This window comes from Podarcis bocagei (assembly GCF_964188305.1).
Source record: "Podarcis bocagei genome assembly, chromosome: 3".
Classification (NCBI taxonomy): domain Eukaryota; kingdom Metazoa; phylum Chordata; class Lepidosauria; order Squamata; family Lacertidae; genus Podarcis; species Podarcis bocagei.
In genome coordinates, this window is record NC_138127.1 from 58481485 (window position 1) to 58509288 (window position 27804).

Genomic DNA, 27804 nt, shown 5'->3' on the forward strand with positions numbered 1-27804 from the left:
TCAATGCACAATAAGACCATGCACATCCACAACTTGTTCATGAATGAAGAGGGTGACCTGACATATATATTACCAAAACTTAGATGGATGAGGTGGGTGGGCCTGACCTGGGTGCTCGGTACTACACCAGGATAGATCAGAGGGTCATGAGGTGTATGTTGGCAAACTGCTCTGTGAAACACCTATTCCCCTCCATTAAATGCAGCTGCAGCAAGGTTTAAGAGAAAGGGGAGGCTCTTTGGAAAATCACCCTCTGAAGCGGCTTCCTCCTTTAAAAGAGGGCAGGATTGGAGTGAGCTGTAAGAGTGTGTGTGTGTGTGTGTGAGAGAGAGAGAGAGAGAGAGAGAGAAGGGAGGGGGCTGGCCACGTGTGAGTGAGGGGAATTGGCAAAGACCTTGGCAGGTAGGCAGGGTTGGTGAGAGGAGTAAGCAGGGCTTACAGCCCCAAGTACAACTATATTATTATAATTTAATGAACTGTATAATCCACACACAAAAATAAAGAAGTTACAGGGAAATGCAAGAAAAAAAGAACAAAAAGTCAACTATGGAACATCTCCAAATCCTCTTTATTTTTGAAAGGCAAGTTAGGCTGAGAAGTGTGACTTGTCTGGTGAAGGCATTTAACTTAAGACATGTAATCAGTACACCTACCAAACATATGGAAAAGTTTGACATTAACTGAGTAAGGTCTGGGCTGAGATGGCAATATTTATTTTTTGATTAAGCTATTTTTTTACTCCACCTTTCCATAACATGTCTGAGGCAGCGAACCACACCCAGAACCAATGAAACAATACAGCAATAAGGATATCAATGCAAAAGCACAAATCACTAAAATATTCTTTTTTAAAAATCAATTAAAACACACCAGCAAAAAGTAAAAAGGAATTCTCCACAAACAACTTCAAAATCTAAATCCAAGAGGGTCACAATGACTTCTTATAGCCCAAAAGCTTTCTAAAACAAAAAGGTCTTAACACTCACACAAGACCATCAGAGAGGGAGCAAGGGAGCCTCTTGCCCTAGGCAGTGTGTTCCTGAGACTAGACCTAAGCAGATCAGGCCATCTCCCTAGTTCCATCCTTAGATGCTGGTGGGACACACAAGAAAACCTCCATGCTTATTTATCTGCTTAAAACATGGATATGCTCGCCACATTTGATGTGTTCTATGTTTGTTTATTTAGAAGATTTATAAACTATTTGCCCAAAGAGTGGTGTACAAGTAAACTTGTAAATAAAACACGATGGTTGGTACTGCTGGCCAGTTCTCTTGTGCCTCCACCGATTCCATATTCCCTTTAAGTAGCAAATCATTCTTAATATGCCTATAGCTTGTCTATTTGGGTTTGAAGGATAAAACCACCATGAGGCATAGGACAAAGCATTAATAAAGTCAGAAGTGGTTTCCGTGGTGGGGCAGAACGGCAACACTAACTTCTCAGGAGGGAAAAGGGAGGGTAAGGTAGAGGGAAGGTCAGTGTTGTGCAGGCAAACTGGCAGAGCCAATCTGGTATTCCTGCAGAAGCACCCACACTGACTTCCCCCATGACTGCACCTCTCCCTCCGAGTAAGCAGCTGTGACGTACCTGCCAGGAAGCTTGTGTTGAGGGCCCATCTCATCAACTGAGCTGCTTCTGCATTAAGTCAAAGATCTGCACATGCACTACAGTTACTCAGTTCTAGACGGTATCTAGTTAACACCAGGGAGGACTAGCTACCTCTCCCCCAGTCAACTTTTATACTTCAGAAAGAATATCTAGATAGCATGTGCAGTGGTCTGCAGCTGGAAAAAGGATTCTGTGCAAACTTTTATAGCTTACTTGCAAGCTTGAAGTAGTGGCAGAGTGGAAGGGAGGATCTGTGAGAGGGTGTTATAGCAGGGCAAGGCTACAGCATTGAAGAACCCAATCTGAAAAAAAAAATCAAATAGAACAGAATAAAAATCAACATAAGCTGTATTAAGCAAATTGGAAAGGTGTTGTAACAAATTTACTTGGCAGGAAAATTGTCTGGATATTTGTTATTAGCAATACCAGTCTTATAAATCGGGGGGGGGGGAGGACCCCTAGAGTAACTACTCATGGGTATGTTAACAAGCTTGCTACTAAGATTAGTAGAAAAACAGAGCTCAAGTAAGTACAGCAGTTGTACAACTTCTGAAGCCTGAACTGAAAGTTATGGTAGTGATTCAAAAACCTGAACCTTAAAAGAGAATGTCCAGTGTTCTAACACTCTTTTAGCCTTGTACAGTGGTACCTCGCAAGACAAATGCCTCGCAAGACGAAAAACTCGCAAGACGAAAGAGTTTTTAGTTTTTTTAGTTGCTTCGCAAGACGAATTTCCCTATGGGCTTGCTTCGCAAGACGAAAACGTCTTGCAAGTTTGTTACCTTCTTCTTAAAACCGTTAATACCCAGGGTGCATTGCTTGAAGAGGTGCAGTTGCGACTTGACTTCGAGGAGCAACTCATAGCACGCAGTGTGGTAGCCTTTTTTGAGGTTTTTGAAGACTTTGGTGATTTTTGAAGCATTTCCAAAACTTCTTTTGCAGCCATTTGGTAAGTTAAACTTTTAAAACTTTTTCTGGGGTTTTTGGATTTTGGGTTGGGGTGTTTGGAATTCAAGGACATGGTGTTGGGGACGGGTTTGCAAGAATCTGGAAGCTTGTGTGGTTTTTTTCTGCATTTTTCTGATTTTTTGTGACCATTGGGGCACTCTGCTGTTGTTAAAAAAAAAGAAGCTTGTGTGTTTTCTGGGAGGTTTGGTGCTTTTGAATTTTTTGGATGTGAAGCACTGATTTTTTTGGGGGGGGGGTTGCGAAGGTAGGAGCTGTGCTGCCCAAGAAGACTGCTGCTGCAGAGGCCGGCGAGAGGAAGAAGGAGAAGGTTACGCTGGAAATGAAGAAGGAGATCATCCGGAAGCACGACGGTGGAATGCGTGTGACAAACCTCGCCAGGGAGTACGGGAGGAATCCATCGACCATTGGGACCATCCTGAAGATGAGGGAGAAGATGCTTGCGACTGATGTAGCCAAGGGAGTCAGCAAGCTGGTGGAGGAGCACGACCACGAGCTGACCACCCAGGAGCTGGTCAAACTGCAGGCAGAGGCTGCGCAGGAGCAGGCCTCGCTGGAAGAGGAGGAAGCAACTGAGGAACGGCTGTCCTCCAAAGAACTGAGGGACATTTGCCAGAAGTGGAAAGATGTGCAGGCTTTTGCACAGCGGCACCACCCTGACAAGGACCTGACACGTGATCTTGCGAACACTTTTGATACGAGGGTCATGTCGTCTTTCAGGGAGGTGCTGAAAAGGTGGATGAAGCAGCAGACCATGGACAGGTTCTTCAGCAAGAAGCAAAGAGTGGAAGAGGAACCTTCTTCGAGTTGTCCCCCAGAGTCTTAGAAAATGTATGTACAGTACACTTTGGTGATTTTTAAATGCTTTTCTGTCATGTTTAGAAACTTAAATTATTGTTCCTTCAGATTTTGAAATGCTCTTTACAGTATGTGTGACTTTAAAGAGCACTTAATAAACTCTTTTTGTACCAAATTTGGCTTTGTTTGGACTTTTTTTGACCATAGGACCATTAATTGATTTTCAATGCATTCTTATGGGAAACCGTGCTTCGCAAGACGAAAAAACTTGCAGAATGAATTAATTCCGTCTTGCGAGGCACCACTGTATATGGTTATCTGTCCATGTATTGACTCTGTCCATCTAACCCAGTATTTTCTACTCTTACTGACAGTGATTTCTCTAGGCTTTTGGATACAGAGAGGTCATTCCTAGCACTCTTACCTGAGATAATTTTAACAAAAGAGGCTGGGGACTGAATCAGTGACCTTCTGAATACAAAAGAAGAGCCCTCAGTTTGGCCGACCTTTCCCTATTCTCATAGGTTGGCACCAGACCTATTTTTTTTAGTATTTCCAGCTTCCAGCTGAAAACCATCTTTATATTTCCTACTAGGGTTTGTCACAAAGTCAACAGAAGATAAGCAAGTAAGTAATTTCCTTGGGTTTTTTGTTCTGGGTTTTGGGGGAGAGGGGAGATGACTCACCCACGAACTAATGACCAGACTTCCATAGAATTCCAACCATCTTTAAGTACCTGCTTATTACTATAAGCTTTGGCAGCCCCTTCTAGTTTTGCTGGCTTCGCTCTAACATTGCCAGATTCTCTAATTTCCTCATTCCACACCATGCCAGAGGATCCCTCAAGCCCCAGAAGCAGCTTTTTGAGAGGTCAAACATTTTTACACCTACTTGGCCCTGAGGAATTTCATCTTTCTTGTCTCTGTCCAACATAGGAATAGGTTGAATACCTAACTTCTTCAGTTCATCACCCTAAAATAAAGTGCAAGACCAAAGAATGGGTTATTCCAGGTTATTTGGTCCAAAAATGTTTCTCATGTATATACAAACAGGTATTTAGAACTCAATATATTAATATCAGTGGCTTGGGATTAAGAAAAACAACTGAAGGAAATGATTTTTCAGCACAGAAAATCCCAGCTGGATCAGACCAAGGAGAAATCTAGTCCAGCCAGTTAGGTTATCTCCAGAAAGCCCACAAGCAAGGCAAGAAAGCAATAGCCCCTCCTATGTAGTCATCCCGCCCACCACCCAGTCCAGTCACACCCTGGAGTTTTTATTCAGGGCCATATTGACCCTGAATTTGACGTTACCCATATCAAACAGCTACTGTGGCCAATATCTGCTGACAGTCCTGTCCTTCATGAATGTTGAACCTGATAGATGGGCTCAAATGTACCTTGACAGCACTGGGGTGGTGGGAGAGGGAATTTTTGTGTGAGAAACAGAGTCTCTGCAACTCCCATGTCCCACAAAAATCAAACAGGAAGAAAAATCTCCATGTCCCAATGCGAAGACATAGTTCTCACAGATTCTCACAAATTGCCAGTGGTGGCTGATATGGATGAGTGGTCTTCCATATTCTACAAACTCTAGATCTCAGTGAGGAAGGTACTAGTCTCATCTTGTCCCTGAGCTGTGAGTATTGTATATGTAGGAAGCTTTTCTGTGAGGAGAAGCATTCAAACGTGTGCCTCCACCTGCAATCTGCAGTGGTACATACAGGCTCTTTGTTTGCAAGAACTAGGCTTAAAACAGCTGCTTTAATTCTTTCCAAATAGCTGTGTGTGGGTGAGGCCAAAAAGAACAGTGGTCTGGGTGTTCCCTTGGATTCAGCTTTCTCACTAATGGCCCAGGTGACCTCTGTAGCAGGGAATACCTTTCCTCAGCTTCAGCTGGTGCAAAAGCTGAGGCTGTCCCTGGACCAAGGTAACTTGACCACAGTAGTCCAGGGAGTGGTAACTTCAAGACTGGATTACTGAAATAAACTCTGTGGGGAGCTTCCCTTGCTGTTGGTTTGGAAGCTGCCGTTAGTGCAGAATGCTGCAGCATGATTACTGACAGGAATGGGAATTAAGTCAGCATTATACCTTTACTCAAAGATCTACCCTGATTGTTGATTCACTAGTAAGCCTGATTCAAAGTTTTACTATATAATATATAAAGCCATAAGGTTGCTTTGCTTCCTATGTGTCTCTTCGAACACCCACTCTATGGAACTTGCACCACATATGTAATAAGTATTTCAGTGTGAGAGCTCCTGTGCTTTGCTGCTCCCTGCCTATAACAGTAGACAGGTACCCTTGTTGTACTGTTCCATACCCCTGCTAAAAACCTTTCTGTTCAAGGAAGTCCATCAGGACATTCAATCTTAGCCCCATGTACTTCTCTATAAATTTTGATGCTTTTAATGATAATTGTTTTATATTGTTATTGCACTTCTCTTTGGGGTTGCTGTTGTTTTTTTAAAAAAATATTATTAAAGTGGGTTTATAATAATCCACTGCATTTTTTTTTTAAGCTGAGAAAAGGGTGGAGGAGGGAATAAAACCCCCAGTGTGAGCCCAGCAATGCTTTGGATTCCGTGGTTTGTCTACTCCAACTCCTCCCTTCCACAACTTGGTAGAATTGCTCTGTGAAACAGAAGTACTTGATGCCTCCAATAAAATTAGGTTTAATGATGCACATGATGCCAGCATATAAACAATAAAATGCACGCACCTCCGCCCAAAATTCTGCATATATATCGCTGGCTGTCGTTCTGGTAACATGCCACAATTTTGTCACAGAACATAAGTCACAAGCTGTCATCATCAGCCCAATCACACGATCCCTAGAATAGAACAACTGGAAAGCTATTGTGAATTTTAAAGAGGTAACATTTGCTATTTTGTTTAAAAATATATTCTTATATTTATGTAGCAGCAGTTAAAATTGCTACGGAAATAACTTAAGTTTGATGTTCAGATTAATATTAATCTGATTAATATTCAGATGTTGCAGGACTCTAAATCCCCGAAGCCTCAGCCAGTCTGGCTAATGGTCAAAATCAGGCATAGGCAAACTCAGCCCTCCAGATGTTTTGGGACTACAATTCCCATCATCCCTGACCACTGGTCCTGTTAGCTAGGGATGATGGGAGTTGTAGTCCCAAAACATCTGGAGGGCCGGGTTTGCCTATGCCTGGTCAAAATGATGGGAGTTGTAGTCCAGAAACATATGTAAATACACAGGTTCCCAAACCCTGCTGTAACCTTTCACAGATCTCATTTTTAAAACTTTCTTAAGAAAAATGGCAGAGTTACGCATTCAAGTTTTGATTATCTATTTGTCTGTGTAAGGCATGTCACAGAGTAGCTCAGATTTTGTTTCTGCAACTATACTTCTATAAACAAGTTCATGTAAGATTTCATGCTTAAAGGCACTGCACAACATATGCTAACAGTTTGACTCTTCTAATGATTCCTTTATTTTTGAAGATTTATATGGACATCAGTACACAGTAAACCAAACCTTTAAAGCAAATTAAAACTATGGACGCTGCTAAAACAACATGACTTAAAAGTGAATTATAAATATTCATTTGCTCTTTACCTATGTGCTTGATTTTTAAGATTTAGTGATCTTGACTGGTGCAACTCTTCCAAATGTTTCCTGTTTCCAAAGTACAGCGCAAGGTCTGTAGCAATGATGGCTTTGCGGATTATTTCCAGCACCTGCTCATACTCACTAGAGCTCAAATTAGAGAAGATATTGTGGCCTTCCAGCTATGAAAACAGAATTTTTAAAATGAACAAGCTAATATATTATTTTGAACTATTTTAAACCATTGTTTTAGCACTGTCTTTGAAACTCGATTCACATTCAAACATACAGCACTGCTGTACGTAACACAAGATTCTGACAACACCCGCAAAAGGTACTGGACTGGATCCAAACCTCGTCATGCTTAACGTATTACTAACAATCTAAGCATTATGAAGTCGGATACAGCATTTCAAAGCTTAGTTAGGCACACTAACTTTTCAAAAACAATTTTGTGGAAGAGAAACCAACAGAAACCAACCTCGTTTACATGTAATGCTAAGCCAAACTATGGCTAAATGTAAATGAGCAAGAGGTCAGGTGCACAGAATGAAAATCAGGGCCACTTTGCTCCTCCCTAGTTCTACTACATCTGTGCTACCCAGAGCTAAGACATGGTTTGTCTCCCCAAAATAAGTGATAAGCTGAGAACAAGCCTTGGCTAGAGCTTGTGGCTTGTTTGGAGCAAGACAAACTACAAGCCTGGGTACACATATAACACTAAGTCAAATCATGGTTCACTTCCAGGTAGCATGGCTGGACCAGAGAGGAGCAAAAAGACTGTGATTTCCACTCTTTGTACTGACATATTGCACTTGCTTGTTAATGTTAATATATTGTTTGGCTGAGCCTTATGTGCAAACCACACCTTTTCCAAGTAAAAATAAAAAAATTCCTTCCAGTAGCACCTTAAAGACCAACTAAGTTAGTTCTTGGTATGAGCTTTCGTGTGCATGCACACTTCTTCAGATACACTGAAACAGAAGTTGCCAGATCCTTCTATCTGTAACTTTTCCAAGTTGAAACTATGAATTACAAGAAACAGAGATGCCACCAAATAACCCATGCTGTAACATCAGGATGCTGTGTTTTCTTGCTCTACATCATTGGCTGGTGTTTATGGGGCAGACAAGTGCACAATACACATAACAGGTGAGGGGGAAGAATTCAATACAGGGTTGCTAATTTTAGCAACATCTCTGCGTTGTTTGTAACAAATAGTTTGGATTGGGCGGCAGTGTGGATCTATGAAAATACCTTAATAACACTTTTTGTTATTTAACTGCACTACATTACTTCATATCATCTCTAGGTAAATTTCTGGGAAGCATGGATTTGAAACACTGTTTAGAACTACAATGCAAATTTAAGAAATCATAAATAAACACAAGTAATGCCAATATTTCTCCTTAAATCTAATTATGTTTCCTTTTTGGTTTCAAGCATTGTTTCACAAATATTAATTATACAGCTATTTAATGTAGCATGTAGGGCCTCATCACAAGAGGACTGGTAGGTATAAAGCATAAATAAATATTCTACAATAAACCATGAAATAAAGGGAAAATATAAAAATTGTAGTGGAAAGATTGTATTTCCAAGAACTCTTTGCAAACCTGTAGAAAGGTGCAGAGCTTGCAGCCAGTCTTGTTCAAGCAGGCTGGGCCCATTTAAATGAAACGGCTCCTATCACAAAAGGCTACTGAGATTGAGCTGAAACTCCTGCCTAGGGCTTAGTCAGGGGTCAGCAAACTTTTTCAGCAGGGGGCCGGTCCACTGTCCCTTAGACCTTGTGGGGGGCCAGACTATTGAAGGGGGGGGGAATGAGCGGATTCCTATGCCCCACAAATAACCCAGAGATGCATTTTAAATAAAAGCATACATTCTACTCATGTAAAACACGCTGATTCCCGGACCGCCCACGGGCCGGATTTAGAAGGCAATTGGGCTGGACACGGCCCCCTGGCCTTAGTTTGCCTACCCATGTTTTAGCCTAAGGATGACTGCTGCTGAAACAACATCTGCTGTTATGAAATCTCCAGCCTGAGCCATGCATGGAGCTATCCAAGGTACCATCAAAGCCTCCCTTTACCTTTTGCTCAAGAAGAGAACATACTGGGAATGCAATTTACCTGCAATAGTGATACTGTCTGTGAAAAATGGTGCTGCTCCATTGTTGAAGTAGAATAAAGAGCTGCCAATGGGTGCTCAAACTTCTGAAGATAGCTGTTGCTATAACCCCTGTGGTCCAGGTCATGACATAAACATGCAACCATAAGTCCTCTTCGCTAGATAAGTAAGCAGACAGAATATGTAATCAGTGTTCCGATTAATTTTGTACCACTAGATGTCAGTCTATTCCCTCCAAACATTCCAACAATTCCATTAACAGGTAAAACACTCTCAAGCCTTATCTATATTTTTTAAAAAATATTTATATCCCACCCTTTGGCCCTCAAAAGACCCTCAAGGTGGTTTGCAACCACAAAACATATAACTTAATATACTAAAAATTAGATGCAATTAATTACATTTTTATGTTATGTTTTTATTGCTTCTTTAAAACAAGCATACAAAAATGGAATAACTATTTAGTGCATTTTTTATTATTATTATTATTATTATTATTATTATTATTATTATTATTATTATTATTTATATCTCGCTCTCCCCAGCCAAAGCTGGGCTCAGAGCGGCTAACATCATACCAGTAAGACAATGCATAAAAACAAGCGATCAATAAATTAAGATACACCCCACAATTAATTCAAATAAATTAAAATTAAAATTAAAACTGGACAAGTGGCAATCTTCAGGTTAAAATTGAATAGCTATTTAAAAGCCATTAAAAGTTCAGCAGAATAAATATATGTCTTGGTTGCCTGCTTCAAACCACAGAACTTTCCTCAGAAGAGAGTTCCACAACCAGGGAGCTACCACTAAAAAGGCCTGTCTCAAGTGTGCTTCCCTTGTCAGTGCAGGGCTTCTGTAACAGATGGACACGTAAAAGAGGGAGGAGACCGTTCTTCAGATAACCTGGTCCAAGCCATTTAGGGTTTTATCTTGACTTGGGCTTGAAACAGAAAGCCAATGCATTATGAGAAACACCTGGCTGACACTGAAAACAGGAGCACCGTGTTGAGCCCATACATGACAGAACATTTGTTTACTATCAAATTTCTGGCAGCAGCTGTTTAGGATCTCATCATCTTTCCTGCCTAATGAATCTGCAAGGCATTGCTTCACACTATGGTACAAAGTGCAATAAATAAATTTAGGAAATCATACATTGGCAAAAATGACTTCAGTATTAGTCCTCAATGCTAACTGGGTTTTTCTGTTTGCTTTCAAACTTGATGTTTTGCAAATGTAAGTAACCATTCTTGAGCAAAGCAACTCTAAAGCAAAATTCCAGGAGGAAATGTCTGATTTAAAACTTTGAAAAAAAGTTCATCTCTAACATGTGGCCTGAAGAGAGAAGGTTTTTTCCACAGATGTTATTTTACCTATGTAAGGAAGTGTGTACTATCAATAGTGCTTTGTGAATGATCACTGTAATAATTTTACCTAAATTTAAGATTCAGTGTACAGTGGTGCCTCGCAAGACGGAAATAATTCATTCCGCGAGTCTTTTTGTCTTGCGATGTTTTTCGTCTTGCAAAGCACGGTCCGTCGCAACTGCACCTCTTCAAGCGGCTTTAAGAAAAAAGCACAAGACGTTTTCGTCTTGCGAAGCAAGCCCATAGGGAAATTCGTCTAGCGAAGCAACGCAAAACCGAAAAACCCTTTCGTCTAGCGAGTTTTTCGTCTTGCGAGGCATTCGTCTTGCGGGGCACCACTGTAATTCCCATGGCTTACATTTCTTGAATGTTATTCCCTCTGACCTCACTGGTTTGTTTGCTTTTCTCAGTGCCAAAGGTGGCTAACCTGTGGTCCTCCAGATGTCACCAAACTACAGCTCCCATCATCCCTGAACCATTAGCCGAGGCTGACAGAAGTTGTAGTTCAGCACCTTCTGGGACGCGGGGCAGAGGTTAGCTACCCCTGCTCTACCCCTAGGTGTATATGCCTGCCCACACTGAATAATGCTTCATGCATCTGTATATGTGGATTATAGTCTACAAAAGGCCATGCCACAATATATATTTTTAATCTTTAAAGTGCCACAAGATTCTTCTTTGTTTATATATATTCCTATATAGATAATAAATCACACGATAACTACAACGGAGGCATTTTCATGTATGCTGTATGTACTGTTTACCAGAGCAAACTGCACGTCACCTGTGTGCAAATATTCAGTTACTCTGTTCCAGACACCTGACATCCGCCTTAATAGATTATAAGTCCTTTAGGCAGAGAGCGTGTCACTGCTATGTTCTGTACAGTGCCTTAAATAGTACTTGCATTGATTTTTCAACATTCAGCTATTTTTCCAAAACAACAGAAGAGAACCTTTTTATATCTGCCATGAATTTTACAAACATTTAGTGGGTCAGAGCACCCGCATATATTGTATCAGGCTGTGGTCAGTACTGTGTGATACAGAGGAAACAAATAATAGTATGGGGTGCCACAAAAATGCAGCACTGGCTTTGCTGAATTCCCCATCTCCACTGGGATGAGTCCCCAAGCCACCAGGACCCAACTAAGATATCAATTGAAAACTGAACTGGTAACTAGATAATTGCTACGAGAGAGGAAGAAAACTGCTTGGAAAGGGACAGACTCTCCTTTGGACTCAGGCACAAACAGAGTGTGAGCCTCGGGGTTCAGAAGCCTGTCCATAGGAGCAGGATACGCAAAATGAGAACAGTAAGCCTTTCCATACTCCAATGGGCAGAATATCTGGTTGCACAATTCCTACTATTTTCACATTTAAATGCTTTTTGGTCTTGCCACTGTACAATTGTCTCTCTCTCTCTCTTCGCCCACCTTTCCCTGTCCTTCCTGGTGTGGGAGGAAGACAGAGGAGGTGGAAAGAGAATCTAGAGAAAGAGTAGGCTAAGGGTCATCATGTATTGCATGGCATTTAGAACAGAAAACCCTGCTGTCCCGGCAGAAGCAGAATGAGGACTGGGTGGTGATCTCTCACTGACTGTAGCTATTATAGGAATAAAGCTAAGCCCAGCCTCTGGACACCAATGGGTGATGTTATCCTTCACAGAAGAATACTTAAGTTCCTTCTGGCCACCTTCTAATTTTGGGGTGATTCCAGAGAGAGGGTTATGCCCTTCTTAGTTACGAGCAACTTCCCAGGATTTCTACTACTTATTTTAATTCATTTTCACAATGAGTCTAATTACCATGTTCTAAAATGAAGTTTTATGTTCTAAAATAAAGGTCAGTGTACAGTAAGCCTGCTACTTACACGGGGGTTATATTCCAGGGATCGTGCCTAAAGCCAAAATCGTGTGTAGTCAAAACCCATTGGGTTCAACGATGGGTAGGATTGCCAAAATCATTTCCCCTGGGAAACTGCCCCCTTTCTGCCCCTTTTAATTTTTGCCTTGTGTGTAAAGCTGAATGCACACAAATTAATTCTGCATAAGCTGCAGGCTTACTATAGTACAATCTGTATGGAGATGTCTAAAGGCTAGCTGTGTGTTAACCAGATGTCCTTTGTTATCCAAAGTTGTACCCCAGAGGTAGTCAATACAACATCCTCCTGATCTGCCTTAGCTAGTAATGATCAGGAATTATGGGAGTTGCAGTCTGGCAATATCAGGAAGGCACTAGGTTAGCTAACCCTGCTGTGCCCTTTTGGGTTTTCTCAAACTATTTCTGATTTTATGTATCACTATTATACCTAGCTATATCTAAGTAAGGCCAATGTCCTGGGCTTTTTAAAATAGTGCAGACAGTCCTTATTTCAAACCAGCAATGTTCTTTTTCTGAACCACATCATGTCCTGCCTTCATGCTCTGTTTGCAATTGTATACAGAATTCAAGATGCAGATGTACAGTTGATTAAGGCTGCAATACTATACACATTTGCCTGGACCTTAGTTACATTGAACTCAGTGGAATATAGTGTATAGTATTGCACTATAAATGAAAAATTTCTTAAATTTAAAATCCCTTTCCATGCTGAATATAATTTTACACTGATCCAAACATGAAATTACACGTCGTGTCTGAGATATGAATGTTGATACTGGAAAAAATCTAAACTTACTTCTATGTCTGTGAAAAGCCTGTAGTTATTCTTAAGAACAGCATACATGCAATGCGCAACTGTAACTGCATGCTTCCAGTTGTGATAGGGCACACGGCGGTAATTCTTCTTTACAGACAGTGTGAATCGACATAGTTTTTCTAGTTCAAAACTTTAAAAAAAAATAGAATGGTGAGATAAAGCAAGTGAAAGAAAAAAACGTAAGTTATTTTAACCAAACAAAATAAAAAGAGATTTTACACTAAACTTTATTTAATGCTCCACTGATAATGTTGCAAAAATTAGCAGAAGCATTTTAGTTTATTTTAATTCTCCTCAAAATTACTGGCCTTATTTACTTAAAATCTATTGCAAATGCAAAGCCAGAGCTTATAATGATATAAGAAAAAATCTATTCAACAAGAATTTATGCTTTGCCATGCAAGCTCAGAAGTTCCTCTCTTCTCTCTGCCCTAACAGCCATGGTAAATATATTTCTGTACTGCAGAGAAATAATACATTTTCACGTCCACCCCCCCCCCCCAAAAAAAAGTAATAATAAGTTAGCTAACTGAAGGCCACTGAAAGTTGTCCAGCTCTTCAAAACATTCTGGTTAAAGAAAAAAGGTCAATGGCAGATTCAATGCCATTGGCTTTTGCAGGGAATGAATAATGTTGGTCAAACAATGTCTAGCATACAATTCCACACACAAGTTGAGTTCACATCTAAATGGAGGCCAAGCTGAAAAGAGGAAAGCAGATGCACCTCTGCCTTGATATCAAATGTAGGTTGCCTTCAGTGTCTTAGTACAGAAGAAACTGATTATACTCTCATTCCTTCCTCAGTTCTCACTGCTTTCTTCTGCTGCTGCTGGTCCTTCTCTACAGTGACAGAGGGAACTGTGATGGTCCATTTCTACTACTGCCTCATATCCTGGTAGGGAAGACACAGGCTTCAAGCAGCACTCCTGACCCCTTTGCTTTGTCACCCTTACTCGCTGGAAGTGTACATGTGAATGTTTTGTTAACATTTTGCCCTGGGTGCAAAATTGCAGTACAAATTTCCACTTCCAAGAGAAATTGTTTACAATGTAATAATACAGCTCCAGAGCACACGTGTAGAAGCTGACACACATACAAAGAAGGGCAATATTTCACTTATTCCCTGCAGAGTTCTAGGGATGCACTTCCCAACTCACAGAAGGTAGGACAGCTTCTGCACATGCAGAGTTGCATGTCCACATCAGAGTCCCACAGAGCTTCCAACTATGACCCTGGAACATGAGCTAAAAAAAAAAATATGCAAGTAATTTCTCAGTAGCCTACTTTGCATTTATTTATTTATTTATTTATTTATTTATTTATTTAGTAATTATTTTGAGAAAAACACACTTCCAGTGGTTCAAGAGCACCACTGCTAATGCCGCCTGTACATTCAAGTTAAGTTATAACAGTTTGGCTCATATTGCAAATCATATTTACATATCCCCTGCACCCCCACACTCCACCTGTTCAAAGTTGGTGTCTAGGCTAAAAGCTCTAATTACCCTTCCTCCAAAACATCAGATTCCACATAAAGGCTCAAGGCTGACAGCAAAACACTGGAATCTTCTTTTTTCAACCTGTCTTCCTTTCTGACTGCATTTCTGTGCCTGCATGTGCAAAATGGGGCAGACTTACAAGGCAGGAAAGAGAACTACCTTGCCTCTATGGTTACAATACATCTGACTAAGACATTTTAAAATTCAAAACTGAAAAATCTGCTTTAAGAGCATTAGAACAGTGCCACTATCTATGGCTTACACCTCAACCATATGCATGTTTATTGAGAAGCCCCACTGGTGTCAGGGGTACTTACTTCCAAGAAGGCATGCTTGTGATCACAAGCCGAGTCACTATTTAAAGAAACAACCACACTGAGTTGTACCTTTAAATTCTTCTACTCAAATTACAGGGCCTTCTGACAATAATCACAACCTGTACCAGGATTCATGAAAAAATGCACATTGTCCTGATATACAGGTTGATTAACTGATGCATTAAAAAAAATGCCTGCATTGAAAAAGGCACAATTTTCCATGCAGGCTTTAAGAAAACTTGTAAGTGAAAGGTGAACTTTTATACGTTTATAAGGTGGACTATTTCCAATGGTGGATTTGCCCTACTAGTAAGTGCTTCCAATTGCCCAAATTATAGTACATGGTTTTTCACCAACTCCCCGCTACATACGTAAGCACCCTGCTCCCTCCAGAAAAACTGTTAGAGAGGTCCAAGGAAAAATTTTAATATGGCATTGGCCTGACTCAAACATCATCCTAAACCATACCATGGGTTGAGTTCCAGGGAGGAGATTGTGGCATCTTCATTCTCTCCTGATAATTTTGCAGCTACACTGCATTAAGCCATGGCTTGGCTTAGCATGCCATTCCAACCTCGGCTCCTGATTTAGCTCTCTCCAGACTAACTACACACTTGAACTAAGCCAAGCCATGGTTTGTCTTAGTGTGGCATGCGAACCAGGCCATTATCTGTAGGTCAAATTCTTCCGAGAACTTGTGATATACTTGTGATACAAGACAGGCTGAAGTTGTAAAATATAAATAATCAAAAGTGAAGCTAGAAATACAGGTAAATATTATACTGCTTGCAGAATGTTTAGCCTAACACCAGAAACTTCCGATAACTTTATTCAAGGTAGAAGTATTCCAAAAATATAACAGGATAGTCAACTCACAAAAAGCTCCCTTTCCCACCTAACTGCTGCATCCAATGCCAGAAGCATGACTGACACATTCCGAGGGAAATGCAGCCCCAAATTCAGAAGCATAAACATGATTTTCCATTATAAAAACAATTGTGGGTTGAACCTACAATTCCCACTCCATTGTCTTTTCAATTCTCTCAGGGAATCAAAATGCAACAGAGGCTCTCCACTGAAGGATGGATGTAGCAGAGAGGATTTTACCTTTCTTCTGCCAGCTACCATGCTGCTCTGGAGGGCCCTGTCCCCTTCCAGATGTGCTTTGCAGGGCGCTGCAGAGGGAAGGGGGAATCAGAGAATATGGCCTCCTCACTCCCTTCCTCCAGTGTGAGTAGAATTCAGTGTGAGTATATTTATGTTGGTTTAAAATATAACCAGGTGGGTGCATATCTGTGTGCATACACACACACACAGGATACAACACAAAACATAATGAAATTAAGAATATAAATACTTTTCATGGGAGGGGGAAGAACTGAACAAGATACGACAACTCTCCCAGTCAAAAGCTCTGCAGGGCTCTGAGGCACACATGGAGATCTACACAAGCCAAAACTGCCCCTTTCACTTTAGTCTTCTAGAGATTTAAATAAGGAAACAGCCCTTGCTCACACTTAGAGATGTGAAGGCTCTAGGGAAATAAATAAATAAAAACTCGCAGGGGGTGGATCTATTTATTTTCCAATGGAAAAACTGTAAATTCTGGAGAAATTTCAAAAAGCCTTTTTGGCAAATATTTTATGTTGTAAGTAAATGCTATCAAAGGCAAAGCTTCTCTCTCCCCCCCCCCCATTTAAACTTTTTTAGCTGCACTTTACTACCTCAAAATTGTTTCTAATAATATTGTAATACATTTGTTGTATGAGGCAATTACTATTTCTGTATAGTATAGACATGTACAGATCTCAAATCCTCTTTCCTGCTTCAGTATTTTCAAATACAGTATTTTACATAATCCTACATCCTACACAGCCAGATCATTTCATGGTAATCAAATAAAACATTTACTATATAAAAACCAGTGTGAATAGTTGTAAAATTAAAGGTTAAAAAAATGGATTCATACCAGCCTGACCCACAAGACTGATGGATCATATAGATAAAAATGGATGCCCAGAAATCTTCATAAGGAGTGATATCAAAGTGGAATCTGTTGTGAAGGAAATTTACAGTTAAGAGAACCAAAGACTCTTGGATGTACATTATGCTTATTAGTTCAGATAAAAGCTTTCTGCACCAGAATCTCTTCTGTTGAACATCAACTTCAAAATCAAAAAGTGCTGATTTATTCTCACTAGCTTGTGGTATAATAATTCAAGGCTCTATCCTTCTTAAGACAGTGCCTGACATCACTTCACAAACAGCTTTCTGAGTGATTTCCCGTAAAAAGCAGGGATGGGCTCCTTTTGCTCACTTCAGACTTTGTTCAATACGAATATGTGAGCCTTGAAATGGGCTAAAGGAGCCCAGGGTGGCATGAATTACTGTGTGCTGTTTATGGGGAGTGCTTATCATGGCAGCAGCAGGCTTCCCTCCCCCTTTTTAAAATAGGTTCAAAATATTTGCAGCAGTGGTAGTGGAGATCTAGTTGCTGTAACCGCCATAGTTCCACTTCTGCTGCTTTGCTGCCAAAACTGCCACCATAAGCAGTGGCTTTTAACCTTTAAAAAAAACAAAAGAGGATGCAGCCTTGCCACCCCTATGTACAGTAAGTCCCCACCTCTCAAATTATTGAGGGGGAGTGTTGAATCTTGGCAGTTGAAATGACACTAGAATGACTGTTCTCAGTTCTCTACCTGCAAATGAGGTGTGGAATTATGGGTAGATTTTGCCTCAGGCCTGGCAGAAGACAGAATTAACTTGAGAACTCTTGGCAGCTGAGTTAAGAATGACAGGCAATTGCTGTTTTTGCTGGGTCGCGCTGCAGTTTATGACTTTCATTTCTTTAATTTCTCAGCAGTTTGTGTGGTCCCCTCCTTGTCTGCCATCCTTATAAAGGATACAGGCATTTTGTGTCAATCATTTATGAATTTTACTACAGAATGCCATTTGTGTCCAGGTGAATGCCTGAGGGTTTTGTTACCTGAGGTATTCATTACTAAAATGTTTGATAGGCATTTTGTTGTTAATTTCCCTTGAACACAGTCTTATGGTCTTACATATAATTAACACAATAAAGTATAGTAAGTTACACTGGTTCAATTTCATTTGAACGGTGGGGTCAAGATCTATTTAACATGCAAGTTCTCTCCTGCAAGTTTTGCAGTTCTCAACTGGGTTTACCACTGCACCAGCTGCCAGAACTTTGATGCTGTACTACCTAGACCAAGAAGAGCCCATTAGGAGGTACCCTGAGAAAGAGTATTCACAAGGAAAAATAGGTCTCAAGTTTCTGGGAAAAAATACTATGATTGTTAGATGTAACAGATAAGCCTTTGGGTACATGAATGTTTAATTAGAATAATGAAAGGAAATGATAATGTTGCTGATAATGGATTTTTGATTATGACAAATTTGTATGCTACCTGAGTGGTAGTGAATATTCTAAAATGAAATAATGCAATCCAAACATTTAAAATTCCACTTTATCATGTTACTTAAAGTTATATTCTTCTGAAGTCAATATTCATAATCTCATGTTGAGGCTCATAATGACAGAACTGCTAGTTGTTTTATTATCAATTAGCCCTGCCTCATAGCTGAATGCAGCAGGTGTTTTATTTCCCTGTCACTGACTTCAGTAAAATACTTGGGTGCATTGGAAACACAGTATTGCGCAGCAGATACGCTAGATCTGAAAGTAACCACTCTCTTTATATAAATGATTAATGAAGCATGGCTACCATGACAACCACAGGATTGTCCCAGAATGTTTCAGAGCCTATACCCATGTGAGGTCATACACTTCATTGGGTGTTCTCTGCTGGCCATAATAATGTGAGGTTGATGGTGTTATCCACAGAACCTTTCTCATTAACTTCCTGGTCAGGTGTAGACCTAAACTGCTACCAATGGGGGATTTCCTCCCAATGCATATACTAGCTTCAGATTTTCCTCATTATTATAAGCAGGGGGCAGAAAGGGGTGAATTCGTTAACCTTCCACGCCTACTCAAATCCAGTTAATCATCAACCTCCCCTCCTTACGCTGATGCTATTTGTATTTTGAAAAACCTGAATACTCATTGAAAAGATACATTTGCCATGTCTAGTGTGGCTCTTTGATAATCGCAACAGCTGCTAAGCTGCCAGTGTTCATGGGGAATACCCTACTTCTGTATCAAAAAGATCACATTAAAAACATACAGTTCTACTTCTTTGCAGAGTTGTGGTGGGAGTCTGCAGTCCATGAGGTTTTTCCATTCTTCTGTTGTACAAACACTGTGATAGGAAAGCTTCTCCATAGTAACACGGTAGATACACTCTGAATGGCGAACTTTGTGGTACATCTAAATAAAGCATTTTATTATATAAGATATGGCTGTTTGCACAGTCTAAACTTTCTTTCTCAAGCCAAATACTTAGATCTGTGTCTAGCTTCACAGAGGGGATATTTCTGAGGGATAATTCGGAATACTTTTAAAAGAGAATAAATTGATATGGAAATTCATGTGAATTTGAAGACTTTTTTAAAAAAATAAACAAAGCTGTAAATGATAGAATCAGCTTAATCGTAACCATTTTATTAACAATCAAATCTTAATCGCAGAACTTTAAAATTGAATCAGTTTAATCTCTGACACCTCCCTTAACAATTAAATTAGTACAACTGACCTTGCTATACAAATCCAAAATGGATCATATAAATTTATAAAATTAATTAATTTCATTTTTTGTGCACTTGGCTATCTTTGTAGAACAAAACTTACATTAGCACAGTGTAAGGCTAAAGCACAAAAGACTGCAAACATTTTAAAGTTGTTCTCATCAGTTTTAGAGAAGGCACATCCACTTAGTTTGTTCACCATCTGCACGACGCCTATTACACTTCCTCGGCTCACAATAGGCATGCATAAAATATTCCTGGTGGTGTAGCCTGTGTAGAGATCTACCTCCCTGAAGGAAAAAAGGAAAAGGGTGAACATTCACTTTCTTAACATGACATCATCTAACAATAATGTTGAAAGCCATTTCATGTGCGTTATCTAGTTGTAATCCTTACAACAAGCCTGTAATGTTAATATTATCATCTCCATGTTGCAAATACAGGATAAAGGCTAGAAGAACCTGGTAAATTCATAACACATGTGAGGCTGAAGCCAGGAACTTTCTGATAGATAAATAAATAAATTATCTGATAAATAATTTAGCCACCATTCCCAACAAGCATGCCAGCCAATTCAAACCTCCATATGCAAGGGATGCCAAGTGTGCATGAAGTGCTTGTTGGAGTTAATAGTGGACAGTATGGTAGGGCAGAGGGGGTGCACACTCCCTGATGGAGCAGGTATGTAGTTTGGGGGTGCTCCTCGATCCAGCTCTATCAATGGAGGTGCAGGTCTCTTTGGTGGGTAAGAGTGAATGTCTTTAACCAGCTTTCACCAGTAAGAGAGGTTATGGCCATTCCTGAATCAGGACAGCTAGAGCACAATTGCCAATGGACAGGTAACCTGGGACTACTAAAATCTGTTCTGTGTGGCTACCCTTGAGGTTGGTCTGGAAGTTGCAGCTGGTGCAGAATACATCAGCTAGGTTGCTTTGGGGGGCAAACTACTGCCAGCACAACGCCTTAGCTGCAGGACTTGCAAGGGCTGCCGTTCTGCTAACCAGCCAAGTTCCTTTGGGTGGTAAACATATCAGATTCCTACCTGTTAAAACGTGGATCTGCATAGGCATCAGGAATGTTGAGAATTTCACCTGTTCTTGCTACCTGACCAGCTATTCCTTTTTCAATAGAAAATCTGCATGGGACATAAAGAGATATGCACATCTTAAAGCAATAGGCTTATAAGGAAAATGACATTTGAGCAGCTAAATTTCTCTTCCCGTTATTGGCATCCGTCTTGTCTCAAGAGACAATGGAGTGCGCCTCTGGGGGTGAAGTCAAACTGCTGCGTTAGCAGCACTGGAGTGACCTCTCCAGGGCACAAGCCTGGCAGTGTGTATGGAGGTCCTGGGTTACCAAGACGACAAGACCCCACTCTCAGCCTCACTGATGTGGTCCAAGAAAAGCAGAGCAATAGGTAGGGACTGCACTCTGGATTTGTGTAGGGTTTACTCCATAGCCTTTTCATCTCCCAAAGGTATATCGCAAGGCAGTGGAGGTTTAGGACCAGAGTTTTCCTTCTCCTAGATAGGCTACTTTCCCAGGTACTTTCTCAGTGGCCCCAACTGCCCCTGATTTCCCTCTACAACACATACACAAACTACTTTCTTGACAAGAGGACCAACTATTAGTCTTGTCCACTCAAGTCCCTATCTCACCCAGGGTTTCAGACCCATCAGCTACCCTCACCTGGTTTAGCTGGCCAGTCAAAGCTGTTCCAGGGGTCTGGCCACTGTCACATGCTGACAGCTTCAAGGAGCTACAGGTGAGGGATGAGTGCAGGGCAGGGACCAAAGGTGGGCAAACTACCCCAGAAGGAGCACAATGTGTCCCCCTCTAGAGGTACTACTCCTCCCCTAACACTCCATACATCCTTCTCTTGTAGATAAAGAGTTAATTCATCTCCTAAACAGGGACCAAAATACATGGCTAAAGCCATTTCCTGGGAAGGTGGACTGCCTCTTAACTTTCAGGTGGATAGCAGCCACAAAACATAGCTACAACACAGTTAACATCTAGCTATAATTAGGCCTAATCCCTAATTATACTGCAGAAGAGCAGCGAAGGAGACTGACTTTTGGTGAAGAAGAAAAACTTGAGCTACTCTGGATTTGTGTGACTACACAAGTCGGCATAGACCAAAGCACAGGAATTCACCACATAAGAATTTCCTCTCCTCTCCTCGTTGGTAGGTGGTCATTCAAAACTCATGATGACGTTATAGCATCAGAGATGTTGTTCTGATGGCGCTGCAGTTGCCACCTGCAGAAGAACTACCTCTGGAGAGGCAAATCCTCATGAGAATAATATCAGTGTGGCAAAAATTGTTACAGTATCTGTAAATATACACAGAAATGGAACAGATTAATATTGGCATGTAAGAATAGTCAACTCACTAGTCTTACCGTATTTCTTTGGTCTTCTTGAAGACAGGTTTTCCATCATGTTCCTCCCCAATATCAAATAAATCTGAATATAATTCATTGTTCTTGTGATCTACCTGGAAAAGCGCACAGCGATCTGCATTCACCAAGTTTTTTGCATATATCTACAGATAAAGAACAGAGCTAATATTAATCACAGTGGGCTTAGACAAAGTCTGTATTATATTTCAAAAGTTAGTTAACTATACTTTAATAAACCCTAAAAAAATCCATAGTTGTTGCTACTTTAATTATAAAATTAAGTAATTTGTAACTCATATTTCTTTTCGTACATTGATTGTAATAATTTATCTCTACTCATGAAAATAGCCTGAAGCTTCACTGTATTGTCACTGATGTCTGCTATTTAAAAAAATCCTTTATGTAAGCCTATCCAGATGTGAAATTTTGATTTTACTTAAATAATCATAATTTTATTGTTTCTACTTGCTTTTAAAGTCTGTTGAATTTTCCTATAAATACTTTACATTATTTTATGGAAACCACTTAAGAATTATTATCATTAAGTGGTATATAAATATTGTTATATAAAAATAATTAAAATATATTTATTTCTTCTTCTGACAATAAAGATGGAGTAACTTCTTTCTTAAGCACCTCCTGGGATATTCGAGTTTGTGAAGAATGGGAAAGGAAGGTTCCAAGAGGAAAAGATAGGTGCTTTAGAAGGCACGAAACAAATTTAAAAATCTGGGATGAATTTAGAGGTAAATCTAAATCTATAAATCTATAGACTCTTCTATAGATTATTAGTGGAGAACAAAACTGGTACATCTTCCAGAAGCTTGAACTACTCAAGCTTCATCTTCCAGAAGCTTGAACTACTCAAAAGTAGCAGTTATGGGTCTGTATGATATCCTAGCTTCTGGTCATTTTAGTCTGCTTTAGTAGAAAGCTTTATTTATTTTTAAAAAGTTATTTTCTATTACATTTAGGCAGCTTATTTGGACAAAAACACAGGAAAGTTCTAACATTACTATCTAGAGCAGTGTTTCCCAACCTTTTTTGGGCAAAGGCACACTTGTTTCATGAAAAAAATCTCGAGGCACACCACCATGCCAGATGGGGAAAGGTCACTTTTTACTTATGTAAAAAAAAATAAAAAATAGTAACAGCATAGAAGGTAATGGTTAGGCTAGCATCCCTCTTCCAAATATGCTAGGTTTTTATTTGCAGGGACTGTTCTACATGGGAAAGCATTCAGCACTGTCATTCTCCCATCTGCCATCTGAATTGGTACTATTCTGGGTCAACTTACTCTGCTGCATGTTAGATGAAAATGGCACCAAGTGTGGGGGAGGGGGCAGAACAGGTTTCAGATACAGGATTATAAGCATACACGTACTTCAGATTGAACTGGTTGCTTGCTTTGCAAGTTTTCATTTCCCAAATGACTGCCTTGGCAAGTGCAATACCTACCAGGCTCAACGCCGGTCTCGCGCTGCCGCTTCCCGCGCTCTCAAGGACCCGGGAGGAGGAAGGCGTGAAGGGAATCCCGAAGGCGCGAAAACCTCGCGCATGCGCAGGCCTTCCACCTGCGACAGCCCAGTAGGCCGGCCGAAGCGAGCGGCGATGGGATGTGGGAGGGAGCTCGCTCGCCGCCCCGCGTGTGCCTATGTGGGGCACGTTACAGCCCCGTGACGTCAGCGCCACGCAGGCAGCCAGGCAGGCAGACGGCGAGAGCCCCGCGCTGGGCGGCCTCTCCTCGCCGCCGCCGCCCCGCCTCTCGCCACCCGACTCGCCTGCCTCCCTCCCACGGCACACCAGGCAACGTCTCGCGGCACACTAGTGTGCCGCAGAACACCGGTTGGGAAACACTGGTTTATCTCTTTGGTGTCTGATGGGAGGGCATTCCACAGGGCGGGCGCCACTACCGAGAAGGCCCTCTGCCTGGTTCCCTGTAACCTCACTTTTCACAGTGAGGGAATTGCCAGAAGGCCCTTGGCACTGGATCTCAGTGTCTGGGCTGAACGATGGTGGCGGAGACGCTACTTCAGGTATACTGGACCGAAACCGCTTAGGGCTTTAAAGGTCAGCACCAACACTTTGAATTGTGCTCGGAAAGGTACTGGGAGCCAATGTAGGTCTTTCAAGACTGTCGTTACATGGTCTCGGCGGCAGGTAGCAGCGCTCACAGCTTACGGACTGCACCGTGTAACAGGTGTCTGGCCCAGCAGCCTAAGGCGGACAAGCCACTGAAACAGGCATTCAGAATCCATTCATTTCATAAAACCTGCAGGGCTCAATCTCTGTGTTTGTGTATGTGTGTGTTTCTGTTTTGCCCAAGGGTCTGGGGGTTGGAGAGAGCTCTTTAGCATGATGCTTTTAAAACAATTAAATTATCAACAAACAAACCTGCTGATATGAACAGCAACATCAGGTGCTACCGGGGGGGGGAGAAGGGGGCCTACTCGGAAGTAAATACTGCGTCCAGGCGCAATTAGCGCTGATTTAAGGTGCACCAAGACTGCCTAAAAACCTCACCAAAGATATGCAACAAAGTGCTTCGTTGCAGAGGGGAGAGTTTGTGCACCGTGGAGGCTGGAGGGCTTCTATTCTACATGCGGGGGTTGGGGGGGCAAGGAAAATGTGCTCCGTGAGGGGGCGGGGAAGGCAAGAAAAGGAGCTGAGCTCTAACTATAGGCTCCCACGCTTGAGCAGGCCCGACTCGGTGGGGCGGACCACCCTCTCTCCTGGAGGAGGAGGAGGAAGAGGAGGAGGAGATTCCCATCCACGGCGTGGCCTCCCGCGCTCCTGAACGGGAAATCTCTGCAGCCCAAGACTCTCCGCGAGGCAGCTCCTCCCTTCCTGCCTTGAGCCGCCGCCAGCCGCGCCCCCCTCCCCAGTTATCTGCTGCCTGCCAAGCCCCGCCCCTCTTCATTGTCCTCCCCTTCTGTTTATACCCCCCATCTTCTTCCCCCTTCCCCTTCCTCCATCCCTCGCTTTTTTTCCTCTTTCCTTTTTTTAAAAAAAAAAATTCTCTTCCCCTTCTTTTTTCCACCCTTTCTTTTTTCTCTTTCTCCCCCCCCCCCCGCCCTCCTGCCTTCCTGGGTTAAAGGATTTGAGCAATGGGTCTGGAGGTGGAGCTCGTCGGAGGATTAGCCCGACTCGCCCGCCTCCCTCCCACGGCACACCAGGCAACGTCTCGCGGCACACTAGTGTGCCGCGGAACACCGGTTGGGAAACACTGATCTAGAGAATAGTAAATATATTGGGTTCAAAATGGAGAACAATTTCTGTGAATAGATGGAGTGCATATCAAGCAAAGGCTTTCATTCATGGAATTAGGGGAAGGCATTTTTTGTTGATTCTTCTTCACACTTCTATGCCACCTCTCACACTATTTTGAAAGGATTCCTATCTCCCCACAGAAGATTGTGGAGAGGGCACAAGGAGCTGTTGGGGGTGGGAATTGGTGGAAATTGTCTCTTCCTTCAGGAAGCAGCAGATTTCCATGAGCAGAATTTTGCTTACAGACCTTTTGATTCAGGCCACTGTGGAATGAACCTGAGTATACTTTTAGGCCACTCAAAGAAGTTATCAGTGTCAATTTGAAGAGAATAAGAGTATTTTTTCAGAGAGAAATACTATCTAGCTATACATCTCATCTCCAGGTTTTGTAGTATTAGTGAATTATGCCATTGTTTCCCCAAGTAATATATAAAACACAAGTCAGAAAGCAGATCCTCAGGGAAGGTCTATGTTGAAAGTGAGTTTTTATGCCTAGCTGCTGTTTCTCTGCCTTTATTTATTTAAAACTGTTTTAGGCCACTTGCCTATTAATTCCTGTCCAAAACAGTTTACAAAAAAGTACAACAATCAAAAGAAGCATCAAAACAATAAATAAATAGGAGAACAAGGAAAATGCTGTGTAGTCATTCAATTAGATAAAAGCAGAACAGCAGCAAAAGATTTCATAAAGGCAGTCAAAATATCAATGGCCACTCACTAAAACCCATGGTTTTGCTTTGTCTTCTGAATAGTAATAATGTTGGTGCCTTCCTTACCTGAAGAGGAAGGACATTCCACAACTAGGGGACCATCACTGAAAAGGCCCTCTTTCCAGTCACAAGCACCAGGACACATCGTTCCCATGGGACACTGTGTCCCAAATTACAAAAGGAATGCCACGAGGCTGCTGAGGGCAGCCAAGCCACCGCGTGAAGCGGCAACAAAGCATTTTTTTCTGGAAAAAAGAAAAAGAAAAAACCCTCGGGCACCTTGTCTTTAAAAGGTAGGCCCACCCCAACCAAAAGTTCTTATAATTCTCCCACCCCCTGAAAGCCACTGAATATGCCTGACCCCACTTTCACAGCACATTAACGGTTCTGTGAAAATAAGATACACGGCCAAGCCTTAAAAGGAATAGAACTGAGTTTCCTCAGTGTATGCTGTTGGCACTTCACTCCAAAACTTTGGACAACCTCACCTAGCAATCTCATGAAGATGTTAAAACAGCTCAGGGGCCAAGTCGAGAACTCTCTGGAACACCATGGGATAACTGGGGAAATGGCACAGAGGAAAAATGTTGAACAACTCCTCTCCCCCAACTCTACTGCTTCAAGAAAAGTTATAAACCCTGCTAGGTGCAATTCAGTATAAAAAGCGTAAGCCATTCCAGTCACAGATCTCCCATGTAATGTGCAACTACAATAGAATATTTTGTTTGGATGAAGGCACACACAGTCCTGGCAGAGAGGGGAGGCTAAGATATCTTTCCTCTCCTCTCCTCCCTTGGAGCCGTAGAGTAGCCCACAGCAATTAGTGAGTTGCTGCTGAAGATTAACTTTCTAATGGCTCTTAGCTGAGGACCTCACTTTGCAAAAATTCTAGAACTTCTAGATCAGCCATGCAGCTCAAGTCTATGTTTACCCAGTTGTGAGTTCTCAAGTGCACACAGGGTTGCCGTTCCAGACAAATCTGCTCAAACGACTTGTGAACCAGTTTTCTTCCCTATCTTCTAAGGAATGGATTTCAGCCTTGTTTCTAACTTACACTTACAGCGACTCAGTGAGGCAACACAGCTGTGCTCCACGTATAGCGTCCCTTCAAAATAAATGACTTATTTCCGTGACAAACAGCAAAACCTAAAATAACTATGGATTGCTGAGATTTAGCATATTAAGATGAAATAATCATTAATAAAGCCTTTCGATTAAAAAAAAAGAAAGATTGATTTTTCAAGGAACTACTGTTAATGACTTGGTCTTTAAAGGTGAATTGTGGTAGCTGCCATGGACAGAACTATATCACTCAATATGACAAATAAACACTCACTAAACTGAGCCAACATGTTATCAATCTGATTTATGCCCCTTTATCTCATCCACAAACACTATTTTCCACCCGTCACTGTTGCCATAACAAATCACTAATGCCTTCTGGAGCATCTGAGGTGGACATCCTGAGCTGTATGAGGCTGGTGACTTGCATGACCTGAGGCCTCTGACATGACAATGTGGTGTTTTTGACATTAGCAGCCTGGAAGGGGGTGGGGTGCTACGTGCAATCTGAAACAAGCTGTAGGCATGAACACTCAGTTTTCAGTAAGGTATTCCCTAAGGATTGGCTCTTTGACTTGTGGTTTTAAAATATTACCTTGGAAAAAAATACCCAGGCTTGCCAGGACTTTTCATGGGCAATGCCTCTGGTGCAGGGATGTGGCAGTGACAATTTTCTCCACACCTGCTATTGAAAACTCAGAGCCTATGCGAAGA

At 41.5% G+C, this 27804-nt stretch overlaps 1 protein-coding gene across 10 annotated transcripts in view; it reads right to left on the bottom strand.

Annotated features, from left to right (window-relative positions):
* Positions 1–27804, bottom strand: part of PDE10A (phosphodiesterase 10A) — a 198655-nt gene that overhangs the window by 2005 nt on the left and 168846 nt on the right. For 7 of the 10 annotated variants that reach the window (XM_081188207.1, XM_081188201.1, XM_081188204.1 and 4 more), the window contains 12 exons: positions 22049–22191; positions 20686–20778; positions 19747–19933; positions 19184–19326; positions 16945–17028; positions 14665–14769; positions 13139–13289; positions 9093–9248; positions 6970–7142; positions 6097–6208; positions 4267–4347; positions 1825–1913 (listed from right to left, as the gene is read on the bottom strand). In XM_081188207.1, coding sequence (XP_081044333.1) covers positions 1825–1913; positions 4267–4347; positions 6097–6208; positions 6970–7142; positions 9093–9248; positions 13139–13289; positions 14665–14769; positions 16945–17028; positions 19184–19326; positions 19747–19933; positions 20686–20778; positions 22049–22191 — 1517 coding nt within the window. The remainder of the gene's footprint in view (positions 1–1824; positions 1914–4266; positions 4348–6096; positions 6209–6969; positions 7143–9092; positions 9249–13138; positions 13290–14664; positions 14770–16944; positions 17029–19183; positions 19327–19746; positions 19934–20685; positions 20779–22048; positions 22192–27804) is intronic. The other 3 variants (XM_081188205.1, XM_081188206.1, XM_081188208.1) reach the window with 1 other exon arrangement.